Source organism: Orycteropus afer, unplaced genomic scaffold, assembly GCF_000298275.1.
Source record: "Orycteropus afer afer isolate SDZICR_OR568_19922 unplaced genomic scaffold, OryAfe1.0 scaffold00085, whole genome shotgun sequence".
In the NCBI taxonomy this organism is placed as follows: Eukaryota; Metazoa; Chordata; class Mammalia; order Tubulidentata; family Orycteropodidae; genus Orycteropus; species Orycteropus afer.
Window position 1 is genome coordinate 6536112 of NW_006921672.1, and position 13021 is coordinate 6549132.

The 13021-nt window shown below is 48.5% G+C and overlaps 2 protein-coding genes across 2 annotated transcripts; one reads left to right on the plus strand and one right to left on the minus strand.

The window, feature by feature from the left end:
• Window positions 1-817: 817 nt before the first annotated feature.
• LRRC46 (leucine rich repeat containing 46) lies at window positions 818-4604 on the minus strand. Its single transcript, XM_007942179.1, has 8 exons — window positions 4595-4604; window positions 4389-4494; window positions 3652-3760; window positions 2522-2568; window positions 2166-2275; window positions 1890-1959; window positions 1415-1563; window positions 818-1173 (listed from the first exon to the last, which is right to left on the minus strand). Exons 1-8 carry the CDS (start codon window positions 4602-4604, stop codon window positions 818-820), a joined length of 957 nt encoding a protein of 318 aa, XP_007940370.1.
• Window positions 4605-5009: 405 nt separating this feature from the next.
• On the plus strand, window positions 5010-11409 carry MRPL10 (mitochondrial ribosomal protein L10). The gene is made up of 5 exons (XM_007942180.2): window positions 5010-5139; window positions 7890-8059; window positions 9769-9933; window positions 10183-10327; window positions 11153-11409. The coding sequence occupies exons 1-5, from the start codon at window positions 5088-5090 to the stop codon at window positions 11407-11409; spliced, it is 789 nt and encodes a 262-aa protein (XP_007940371.1). The 5' UTR covers window positions 5010-5087.
• The last annotated feature ends 1612 nt before the right edge of the window (window positions 11410-13021 follow it).

A 13021-nucleotide genomic window follows, 5' to 3' on the forward strand; every position in this document is an offset into this window, starting at 1 on the left:
GAAGTGGGAAGAGAGCAGTTACATTATGGGGATTACAGTCAATGTCATGAAACTAAATGTGTATGAACTGCTGTGTGGAAAAAGGATTTGCTCTGTAAACTTTCACCCAAATCACACACACACACACACACACACACACAATCTCTAAAAATGTGAAAAAAAAAAATGCTCAGCACACTGAACCCAAACTAAATCCACTGCCATCAGTCAATTCCAACTCATAGCGACCCAGGAGGACAGAGTAGAACTGCCACATAGGGTTTCCAAGGCTGTAAATCTTTGTGGAAGCAGACTTCTTCATCATTCTCCCATGGAATAGCTGATGGGTTCAAACTACTGACCTTTTGGTTAGTAGCCAAATGTCTTATTCGCTACGCCACCAGAATGCCTTCCCAACACGTTAGTGGCTACTATCAGCAAGAACTGGAACCTCAGGGTTTGATTCTTGGCCTAGAGCTCGGGAAGACACTCCCTGGAAGTGGTAGTGAGATTGGGCCCACCGTGAGATGGTGTCTTCTGCAAGGTGGTGCCCACCTCCTATCATACAGAGTCAAGAAGCCAGGAGGTGAGCCTGAGAGAGTATGCCTGAAAAATTAGAAACTTGGTCTTTAGATCTGGCTGCTCCTGAAAGTCTCTCCTGGGGCTGTTTCCCAGTGCATTATTGATGGCAGCCCCTGAGATGAGATGCCTCCCAGTGACATGAAGACATGTATTCATGGCCCAGAGACTTTATTGGGGGTGAGGGATATGAGGGCAAGGGGAGGCCCCATCAGCATCTCCTTTGTTTCTGTAGCTTTGCTGATAGACAGGCCACACTTTATTTCTTGACTTTCTTGGTCATAATTTTGGTTGTGCTGGGGGCCCCAGTCAGGGAGGCCTTGGGAGCCGCAGCTGCCATGGCCCCCTTCTGTGCCTGGCCTTGCTGGCCCTGGGAGGAAGGCTTCTTGGTGGTAGAGTATGTTCGTGGTGAGAAGGTGGGCTCACTGGGGGTCTTCTTCCCTTGCCCAGGAGGGACTGGAGTGCTGCTTTCCCCAGCCATGGGCTCCTCAGGCAGCATGGGGAGGTTCGTGAGTGCGAGCTGGGTCTCCATCCTCAGGAGGTGCTCCGTCAGGGCTGCCTGCTGCCTGCGTTCCTTGTGCCTGGTTATCTCCTGCTCCAGGTCCTTGAGGAAGCCTGAGAGGGGCCAGGGTGGTAGATGTGCCTGGGCTCAGGGAGAACCTCCCTCATCATGTCCCTAGTGGGAAGCACCCAGGTCACCTGCATGCCCAAGATGGATTCCTGCCCTGACTGCACTGTCCACCACCTCTGGCCAGATGCTGATCTGTATTTGGGCCACCATCTTAGCTTCCCACCCCCCACCTCCCTGCCAGAGGGTAGGATGGGCTCTGGGGAGGCTGCAAGGACAGAGGGTCACCTTGCTCTGAGCAGAACGGGCCACTCAGCTCTGGGAAGTCCTCGTCCTCATCACCGGAGGCTTTCTCCTCCTCATCTGAGGCCCAACGCTCTGGCACGGGCTGCCCATCCAGGTCCAGGAGCAGCGGCAGGGCTCTTGTCACCATCTCTCTGCAGGGTGGAGAGAAGAATGGCTGCCCAGGAAGGCCCTGGGTGGGGAGTGTGGCAAGATGCAAAGACACAGCCACAGCCCCCCAGCTCCAGGAGTGGTGGTCCACAAGCTAGGTGACAGAGCCTGTGGCCAGCCCCAAAGGGCTAAGGGCTGGATCCATGTGGAGTTAGGAGGATGGGAAGGAAAGGGGCAGACTCAAGCTGAGATGGAGGAGGAGAAGGTGCCATGGAAGATGGCCCCAGGTTTGCAGGTGGAGAAGGAGCCCATATGGAGTGAGCAAGTGGCTCTCAGCATTACTCTCTCCTCCCCTCCCTCAACTCCTCACCTGTAGCCATTCTGCTTGGTGCAGCTATTTCCGGTCAGGTTGAGAATGAGAAGGCTCTGGGGGAACTCATCTGCACATACCAAAGAGAGGGAGGATAAGGTGCTCAAACCTATTTTCCAACCCAAAGCTCCTCTGCACAGCCCCCTGGAGCCCCTGGAGAATGAAGTGTGTTGGTGTGAGGGGTGCAGATAATGCATGCACAGGGATGTCGGGACAGAAAGGAGGGAAGGCCCCACATGGGACTTATTCCCGGAGCCAGGACGAAAGCGTTCCTACCCAGCTTCAGCGTTTCTATCAGGTTCTCAGAAAGGTCCAGAAACTGGAGGTGTGGGAGATCACGGAGGTTTTCCACCTGCCTGATACGATTTCCTGCCAGAGACAGGAAGCTGTAGGGGAAAGGAAGGGGGCAGAGACAGAGCTTAATCACAAAGCCGCTGTAGGGAGGAGGGCACCAGGCACTTGGGTCCACTAGCTAAGCAGCTGATGGTGAGTGGGGACACAGGGCCTTTCTGGAGTGAGGGAGGCAGAACTAGGCTTGCTGGGCTCTCAGCTGGCAAGGAGCCAGGCTTGTGAAGGTCTGAGCCAGTTCCTTGGGGTGTTGGGTTCTCCACCCCCACCCCTGCCATACTTACCGCAAGGAGGGGATGCAAGCCAGGTTCTCAATTTGCTGGATCTTATTCTGCAGGAAGAAATCAAGGTGGGAAAACCAAGCTGAAAGGAGCTCTGGTGGTGTAATGGTTAAGGTGCTTGGCTGCTAACCAAAAGGTCAATGGTTTGAACCCACCAGCTACTCCATGGAAGAAAGATGAGGCAGTCTGCTTCTGTAAAGATTTACAGCCTTGGAAACCCAAGGGGGGTCACCATGAGCCGCCGTCAACTCGATGGCAGTGAGTTTTTTTTTTTTTTTTAAAACCAAGCTGAGGTCAGGTGGAGAGGGGTGGAGCTTTAAGGGGACAAAATCTCCAGGCCATGTCTCTCTACACTTGCACCTGGAGATCTAGCACTTTGGGAATGATCACCCTACTCCTTGAAATGGTTGTCACTACCTGGGGGTGTTTTACTTTCTCCAGGTGGCTGAATAAGGGTGGTAAGGTTGGCTAAACTTGATTAAAGAATTCTGTTCTGAACTCGCAACCAAAGAGTGACCTAGGAATCCCAGGGGAAACTAAATGACCACAGAGAAATGGAAAAGGCCCTGGTGCTGTGCATACTGGGATGGAATAATAAGCATGTATTACTTTGTTTTGTAAAGTGAGAAAAGGTTCAAGGAGCTGGGTATACTCAGCCTGGATAAGGCTGAAGACCAACCAACCAAGCAACCACCATCAACAATAAATAGCCTTCAACATTTTGAAAAGTATACAAGAGTCTGCTTAATTTTTTTCTTCTTCGTCTTCAAAACAGGAAATAGGTTTGAGCTTTATAACATGAGAGACTTAGGTAGATATCAGAAATCTAGACCAAGAAGAGCATATGATACAATAACAGTGCTTCAAGAGTTTGTTCAGGATCTCTTTTTGGGGGATGGAGAACATCAGTATTTCAATTCAGGAGAACCGATTTAGCTGGGGACTTGGGGGCTGGAGGGCATCAGTGTTTCAATTCAGGAGAACCAATTTAGCTGGGGACTGTTTAAATGAAGGCCAGTTGGTCTAAATACCAGGGAATGGTCAAGATGGCCTGGTCGGTTCCTTGCCGATTAGACAGACCGAGTTCATGGTGTGGGGGAGGTGGTAAGGGGAGAAAGGAGGCAAGAAGTTACCAATTGCAGATAGAGGCTGTGAATATTCTGGAGGCTCTCCAAATTCCTGATAAAAGTAATCCCCTCACGGTCCAGGCGGACAGTCTGCAGTTCAGCAAGAGTGTGAAACCTGGGAGGAAAGTTGGCAAAGTGGTGTAATTGAAGATTCACCATTTCTGTGGACTTAACAGAGAAGATGGGAAGGGGCGGGGGGAGAGGCAAGGTGTTTCAATGAGAGTTAGACGGCTGAGTGATTTTTAAAAAAAATTGTGGTAAAGATATAGGTAACATTTCCCATTTCAACAGTGTTCACATGTACAGTTTAGTATTATATATGTTCATCATGTTGTTCAACCATCACCATTAACCATTCTCAAATATTCCCATCACTGGTAACAGAAACCCAGTGTCCTCTAAATGGTTGAGTGATTTTGATTAGCTGCACATTACCATGGGATGTGTGGAGTAAGTAAAACCCACTGCCATCCAGTCGATTTCTACTCATAGCAACCCCCATTAGGTTTCCTAGGCAGTAAATCTTTATGGAAGTAGGTTGCCTCGTCTTCTTTCCTCGGAGTGGCTGGTGGGTTTGAACCACCAGACTTCTAGTTAACAGTCAAATGCCTTAGGCACTGCACCACCAGAGCTCCTTAGAGTAAGTAGAGGGACACAAAGGTGAGTTGACAAATCAGGACAGCTCAGCCGATCACCCTGTGCATTTCAATCTTCCAGCCTCCCTGCCCTCCTCGTGAACTCACATCTTCTCGGACAGATCCTCATCCTCAGGGAAAGTCAAGTTCCGCTTAGTGATAAGGGCTTCAGTGATGCAGATGCCTCCTTCCTCTGGACTCGGAGCAAGCTCAGCTGTGAAGATATGAGACCAGTTTTCACATTTCCTCATACCAGGAGGCCAGACCCCACTATTGTCCAACTGTTCTATCCACCATCCCACCTCCCTACTCACTTCCAGGCATGATCTAAAAGGCTGCTGGCCTGGGGCGGGCGAGGAAGGAAAACGGGCGGAGCAGCGTGGATGGTCAGTGGGATGGTGGAACCCAGGATGGTATGAGGAGAAGCTCAGAAACTCGGAGAACAAGGGAAAGGCGTTAATGTAGAGTAAATTGTTGGGATGAGGTTGAAACAAAAGTAAACGGAGATCCTAAATCCGGGGCTTGAGGGAAGTGGAGAGGGTTCGTTGGCAGCAACTGGAGGATTATGAACAGCGCGCGGCGCGAACCGAAGGCAAGGAAAAGGCAGTTCCTAGTTTCTGGCGTTGTTGCTAGGAGACCGGACGCCAGATGGGAGGAGAGGGCAGGGTAACAGTTGACGACTCAGCGCATGCGGACTACTGCTTTGACCGGTGGATCCGCCCACTGCTTCCGTCCACAGGGTTCGATGCCCCATAATCCTTAGCTCTTTCCGTCTCCTCTCGGTTCCCGTCTGTTGCTTCGGTGGTGATGGCTGCGCCAGTGGTTGGGATCTTAGTAGGGGGCCTCCTGCCGCAGGCGGGTAAGGAGCTACCCAAATTCTGCCGGCGCGATCCAGCCCGCGGTCTCTAGCCCTCATCGTCTGTCTTCTACTACTGATTCCTTCCCATAATCTCTAACCCAGACAGTTCCCAGTGACCCTGGCTACATCTCCAGCTTCTTTCCCCACATAGTTCGCTCTGACTCGAGTAACAGTAATAACAACAACAGTTATTTGTTTCCTACACCCCAGACCTTCCCCTTCTTTGAGTTTCTCTAACTTACCCAGCTCTTGCCCACCCCAGAGTTGTTTTTGTTTGAACACAACCCCTCTCCACCTTAGCGATTTACCGTGAAACCTGTCAGAGCCGGAACTCGACAGGACTGCCTTGTTTTTTTGGGTCTCGGAAGTTTTCCGCCTTTGACAAGGTGTTGTCTTACCACTTTTCTATGCCTCGTCTTGGTGGAAAATATTTGCGTTTTCCTTCTCTGACAGATTTCTACCTTAAACAGGTTCTTTTCTCAGGTTTTACTGTACCTCCTTTCTATTCCTGAGGCCTCAGCCTAAATGGCACCTCCTCAGGCCCTCCCTCATCACAAAGCAAGTTCCGCTGTTAATCTCTGTCTTGCACCTGTTTCTTAACCCCTCCTTTAGTCTGTATCACAATCTAATTTTGCATTTATTTATTCGCTTGTCTTCATTATACTAAAACCTTCCAAAGGGGAGAACCACGTTCATTCAGCATAGCTGCCAGGCGGCATGGTGTGTGACATTAGTTGTTGTTGTTGTTGTTATTTGCCGTCGAGTCAGCCCCGACTCATAGCGACCCCTCCTTGGGTTTCCGAGGCAGTATCACTACGGAAGTAGGATTGCCCAACCTTCCTTCCGAGGAGTGGCTGGTGGGTTTGAACCGCCATCCTTCTGGTTAGCAGTCAAGTGCCTTAGGCACTATGCTACCAGAGCTCCCATTAGTAGGCATGCAATAGATATTTGCTTAATGAATGAATTTAAGTGCTTAGTATACACCAGGCACTGTAATAAATGTTTTATATGCATTCCAGACAAAAAAACAAACTCACTGCCACTGAGTCGGTTTCAACTCATAGCGACCCCTCCTTGGGTTTCTGAGGTAGTCCTGCTACAGAAGTAGATTGGCCAACCTTCCTTCCAAGAAGTGGCTGGAGGGTTTGAACCACCAACCTTGTGATTAGCAGTAAAAGCCTTAGACACTACACCACATGCATTATCTCATTTAAATCTTGAAGCACCCTAAGAGGAGGGCATTATTATACCCTCTTCACAGATGCGCAAACTGAGGTTCACAACAATTGAGTGACTGGTCAAGGTTACAGCTGGGAATGGTGGAAGAGAGACTGAAATCTGGTTTCATTTGATGTCAGAGCCTGTGCTCTTAAAGGTTGTATTTTATGCCATTGGCAATAAAGCCTCTTATGCTAGCAAACCTCCATGGTCTTTGACGGTGTTAGTGCCGCCTTCTAATGAAGTCTTTTCCTGAGATCCCATCCCAACTTTGCAAAGGATGGAAGGTGGGAAGTGCTAGCCTCAGCTCTTAGAGATCCCTTTGGTGCAGGGCTTTCAGGTGGCTCCTTTGTTTCTGAAGGGTGCTGTCCAGCTGATGCCTCAGAGCAGGAGGAGGAGTACGGAAGTAAGGAAAGGACATTTGTTTAGGAGAACCGCAAGCTTGATGTAACTTTTTTTTCTTGCTTCAAATCATGAGAGAAGGCGTCAGAGTAATGTTTAGAGTAAACCAAAAACCAAGCCAAATCCACTGCCATCGAGTCGATTCCGACCCATAGCGACCCCCATTGGGTTTCTGAGGTGGTAAATCTTTACGGAAGTAGATTGCCCAGTCTTGCTTCCATGGAGTGGCTGGTGGGTTTGAACCACTAAACTGGTTAGCAGTCAGATGCCTTAGGCACTGTGCTACCAGAACTCCTTAATGTTTAGAGGCAGTGGTTTTCAAATTTTAGCATGCATCATCGCCACATGGACGGCTTGTTAAAATACTGTTTACTGGGCCCGTCCCCAGAGATTCTGGTTCAGTAGGTCTCTTCCCAACTCATGCTAATCAGTCCAGGGACTAGACTTTGAGAACCACTGGCTTAGACCAAGGTTTGGCAAACTATTTCAGGGCTGGCCACCTGTTTTTGCTGGTAAAGTTTTACTGGAACACAGCCACACCTGTTTGTTTACATATTGTCTATGGCTGCTTTCATGATACAGTGGCAGAGTTGAGTAGTAGTGGTAGAGATTATGGCTCCCAGACTTAAAATATTTACTGTTTGGCCATTTAAGAAAAAATTTGGCCACTTTTTCACCCCTTTTTAATGTTGTTGTTGTTATGTGCCGTTGAGTCTGACCCGACTCATAATGACCCCTCCTTGGGTTTCTGAGGCAGTATCACTACGGAAGTAGATTGCCCCATCTTCCTTCCGAGGAGTGGCTGGTGGGTTTGAACCGCCAGCCTTCTGGTTAGCAGTCAAGTGCCTTACTCCTTTATTCGTTTTTCTCCCCCATCTCTTCACATAAAGAAGAGCTGGAGAAATGGGATCCTCCAGGGACCAAGTGATAGACCTAGAGTCACCCATTAAAACAGAGGAAGAAGTTTGGGAAGTTAGGATTTCTGGCAGGCAATTCTTTGTCCTACTCTTGTGCTGAGTCTGGCTCTGTAGCCCTTGTCTCTGCCAAGAGAGCCTGCTCTTTCTCCTTCTGTGGCTAACTAGGGCCTCTATGAGGCTGCATCTCACCCATGTTGCCATCTCCCCTCCCAGGCCGGCTGCCCACCCTCCAGACTGTCCGCTATGGCTCCAAGGCTGTTACCCGCCACCGTCGTGTGATGCACTTTCAGCGGCAGAAGCTGATGGCTCTGACTGAGTATATACCCCCCAAACCTGCCATCAACCCAAGATGCCTGCCACCTCCTCCCAGCCCTCCCCAGGAGGTAAGGGGGAGAATGGGTATACCATCACCAGGTGGTGGGATGGTGGATTAAAGTGATCTAATGAAGGAGGGCTCTAGGCCATAGTCACACTCCATTTCTCCACTGTGACCCCATGGTCCAAGTACTTTAAAGTCAAATCTCTGCTTGATTTTGTATTGGCCTTTGGGCTCTGTGTATTGAAAAGGCTTGCTGAATATGCTTGGTTCTTTACTTGTCTCCAATAAGGTATGTGTGAAAGCTTTCCAAGCAGATGAGCGTAGAGCAAAGTATCTCTCTTGTCCTGAAAAGCTTCTACATTTTTTGGAGGAAAGATAGAGATTCTTTGTCCTTAAAAAAAGAATAGGAAGACCAGTGGAGGATTTGCAGCTGTAATGATGGTACCTGTTACCGTAAGTACCTAATAAATTCTAGTTTTCTAGTTATCTAGTGCTGTTCCAGGACAAGTTAACTGTCTTCTCTGACCAAAGCTAGAGTGTGGGGACCTGAGCAGTAACTGCAGACTGAGGGATTTCAGTCAGATGCCAGATAGTCAGAGAAGTGCTAATATGAGTCATTCAGCAGAAATTCCTCCAAGATTGCCAGAAGGATTCAATCCGTCCATCTGGGCTTTGTCCTGAAAGCAAAGAGCTGTCTTAAATGAGTCTGGAGCATCAGCCTAGAGAGTGGTACTTGACAAACTATATTTCAGTGGCTGGGACTCTTTCAGCAGGACTTAAGCTTTTGCTCACCTAAAACTGATTAACAGCATCTCCCCTCCCCTGCAACTCAGATAAAAGTAGTCATTGGATAGAGTTTTCCCAGTTCAATTTTTCTCACATAGCCAATGGTGCCTACTCCCTTATCATTATTCTGTAATCTAGACCTGTGTCATGCAGGTCTGGGGTGATGGGAATATTGTATGTCTGCACTGTCCAGTATGTAGCCACCAGCCGTATGTGGCTGTTGATCACTTGAAATGAGGCTCGTGTGACCACAGTGGATTTCTCACTGTATGTGATTTTAACTAAATGTGAGTAGTCACGTGTGGCTAGTAGCTACTATTTGGATGGGGGACCTAGAGCCCAGATTGAGCACGATGGTGAGTCTTCCATTATTTTAACTTGTACCTGTTAATATTTTCATGAAACTCTGCAAAGATCACCCTGACTTCCAGGCACTCCACTGTGTAAGTAAATTTTTGGGTCTTTACTTTTTGGGGAGAAAAAAAACCTCTTAAACAGTGTTTAAGGAGGCCTGTGAATATATTCTTGAGTCCTTAAGTTCTCAATGATGAGAAACACTGTCTTTAAAAAACAAAAGAAGTCTCATTCTGTAAAAATGCTTCAGTTTTGTATTAACACTGTGGCAAAGTTATCTTGTATTTATAATTGGTAAAATAATTCAACATGAATACAGTGTCAGAGGGAGAATTGAAGTAATGTTGACAATAATACCATCATCAAATATGTTGACTGGGCCAGACTGCTGACCTGTCCAGGGTGACTGAGTGTTCCTGGTTTGGAAAACACTGCTCGAAAGAGTGTGGTTATCTAATGAAAGTGAAGAGATTGGAGTGGGGGGCTGTAACACGTCTCTGAGAGTCAAGGGCCCAGCTGTCCTACCTATTACCCAGTCTTTTGCACATTTGGACATCACTGAGCACCTTGGAACCTAAAGGGTACAGGAGGAGAGGCAGCTTAGGCCCTATGGCCTTCCCTTCCTGACTTTAGGAGACAGGCCTCATCCGGCTCCTCCAACGGGAGATAGCGGCTGTTTTCCGAGACAACCGAATGATAGCTGTCTGCCAGAACGTGGCTCTGAGCGCAGAGGACAAGCTCCATGTACGGCATCGGCTACGGAAACACAAGATCTTGATGAAGATCTTCCCCAACCAGGTAGGCAAGTGGGCCTGCTGACATGGGTTTGCTGTGTTCTTCCCAGCCCCACCAGCCTCAGATCCCAGCATCTGCTCCCTAGACGCAGCATTTCCTACTCTTCTCTACAAGCAGTTGTCTAGTGTCTGGTGCCAACACTGCAAATAGAGAGTGAGGAGACCCTTGGGCTGCTTGAAGCCTCCTGTGACCAAGATGTTTGGCTCTTCCTCCCACTCTTCCCTCATAAGCCATTTGTTCCTGCTGTTCCAGGTTCTAAAGCCCTTCCTGGAGGATTCCAAGTACCAGAACCTGCTGCCCCTTTTTGTGGGCCACAACCTGCTGCTGGTTAGTGAAGAGCCCAAGGTCAAGGAGATGGTGCGAATCTTGAAGAGTGTGCCCTTCCTGCCACTGCTAGGTGAGCAAACAGCCCTGCTGGCTAGAAGTGGGGGTGAAGGGGAGTAGGTACTATAGCATCCTGGTGCCATCTGCTAGGCATGTCTGGGGAAAGCCGTGGACATCCTTAGAGGGAACATCCTTTTCACAAATGGGGCCGGAGTCCATAGCACCACTTATTGAAGCCTGACAGTGCCACTCTTACATGTGTTATCTCACTACCCTGGTCACCTCTGGAAAGACTAGGGAAGGTGGAAGGAGGAAGGTGTACTGGGCACTGTGGAGAGGAAGTTCAGACACCTTGCATCTAAAACTGGTGGTAGTGGGTGCTGAAACTCACATAGATAAAGATGTTTAAAACAAATAGCCCAAGTAGAGAATGGTAAAGGACAATCAGTGTTCCCTAGACTCCCCTGATGGTAGGCTACTGGATGTGCTTATTCTAGAGAGAATACTGGGAATCACCCCTGGAAATTCAAACTTAATCGGTCTGTGGGGCCTGGGGGAGGGGTGGGTCAGGAATCTGTGTGTATCGTAAGCTCCCCCCCCCCAACACACACACACACATTCCATGAATCTTTAGTAAAATTTGGGAAACACTGACCTGGTCAGACTTGGGGCCAGGTAGATATATTATGCAAAGGTTTTCTAAAAGAAGAATTAGGAAGAGAGGGAGGGGATCGGTCCCAAGCAAAATAGGGGTAGAGTGGGGACAAGTGGAAACCAACATTCAGGGAAGGCTAGGAGGAAGAGAAGGGCAGTGGAAAGCAAATCTCTAGGGTCGGGACATCATTTTCAGATGCGAAAGGCATTTGTGGGGAGCCACCCTGACCCCATCTTCTTGCAGGTGGCTGCATTGATAACACCATACTCAGCAGGCAGGGCTTCATCAACTACTCCAAGCTTCCCAGCCTGACCCTGGTGCAGGGGGAGCTGGTGGGAGGACTCACCCTACTAATGGCCCAGACCCACTCCTTACTTCAGCACCAGCCCCTCCGGTTGACTGCCCTGCTGGATCAGTACATCCGACAGCAACATGAAGGGGACTCTGTCAAGCCAGCCAGTGGGAAGCTGGGTCTTCCGGGCCCTGTTACAGACTCATAGCCTGTTATACCCAGCCCTGGCCATAAATACACTCTGTTGGCTATGTTGTCCTTCATCGGAGATGTGGAAGAATTTGGGGTGGTTACCTGGCTTCCACTGATCCTGAAATGTGGAGGAATCCCAGCTTCAGAATGGAGATTGTTAACTACTGTATTTGTCCTTGGTTTTCTCAGTTTGTTACATGACAAAAGCAAAGCCCATTTCAGCTCTCCAGGTCTGAGGCAGAGAAGTTGAAAAGATGAGGATGTTGCTCTCTGCCTTGTCCCATCACTGTCCCTTGCTGCATGCGTTCCCCACCCCAGCCTGTCCTCTTCTGGACACAACTTCACTTGAGTAATAGTGGTAACAGTAGCCTCTGCTGAGTACCTACTATGTGCGTGGCCCTGTGCTGAGCATGTTGTGTGTGTTCTTCATTCCTGACCATGTTATCCTCTTTCACAGAGGAGAAAATGAAGCGTCAGAGACATTAAATACGTGCCATGCAGTTAATAAGTAGCAGAACAGGGACTTAACCAGGGTTTCTGGCTCTGAAGACCATGACCTGAATTTCTACACTAGCATCTCCTTGCTAGGGGACTGGAAGTGGGTCCCAGGTGTGCTGGGATGTTAATTCTCTATCCCTGGGGTGTGTCATGCTGTGAAATAGGTTGGGAGCACTGCTTCATGATAAATGAAATGCCTTTGATTTCCTCTGCAGATTTATTCTTTGATGACCTCTCAATTCTGACTCCCCCACTTCCTTTCCTAGAAAATACTTCTTCCCTTCGTTCAAACCTGTTACCGTTCTGTTTCTAAATGTACCCAAATGACATTTTTTTTTTTCTTTTGACATTGATTACGTTCTTTAAGTTGTGCAACTATTCTCACCCTCTGTGTTAGACTGGGTTCTCTAGAAAAACCAGTAAAGCTTATATGTAGAGAGAAAGAGAAATTTATCTTAGGAAAATGGCTCACACACTTATAGGCTGGTAAGTCCAAAGTTCTTGGATCAAACGTCAAGCTGGAGGCTTTTCCCGACTCATGGAGCTGCAGGGGCTGAGGAGCTCAAGGTTGGCAGGCAGTATACTGGCTGTTAACTCCAATGAATGATGAATCCAAGATCTCCAGGCCGAATGGTGGATTGTTTGCTCACAGACAGTTGTAGGCAGCACAACAGAATCCCGATCCACAGAAGAGCGTCTCTTTTCTGAGAATGTCCATAAATATCCTGGAATCAGGCCACACCCCCAGGGAAGCTCCCTTTCGATGGATTGGCTACTCAAAACATATACATCTGACCCCGTCATTGGAACAACCCACATCACAATTGCTTAAACCACACAGAATTGTGGTCCAGCCAAGTTGACACACAGCTCCAGCTATCACACCCTCCTTTTCCAAATTGTTCCTCCCCCATTGACATGAACTCACTCCCCTCTAAGGTTCCTATCTAATCTTTCAAGTTGCTATCATCAATTTGATCCCTGTTCTTAAAAGAGCACAAGGCAGACATTCTTCGCTAATTAAGTGGAGTAACAACAGCAACAACTGACCATTAAAGCGTTGGGCTGCTAACCAAAAGATTGGTGGTTCAAACCCACCAGCTGCTCCATGGGAGAAAGATGGGGCAGTC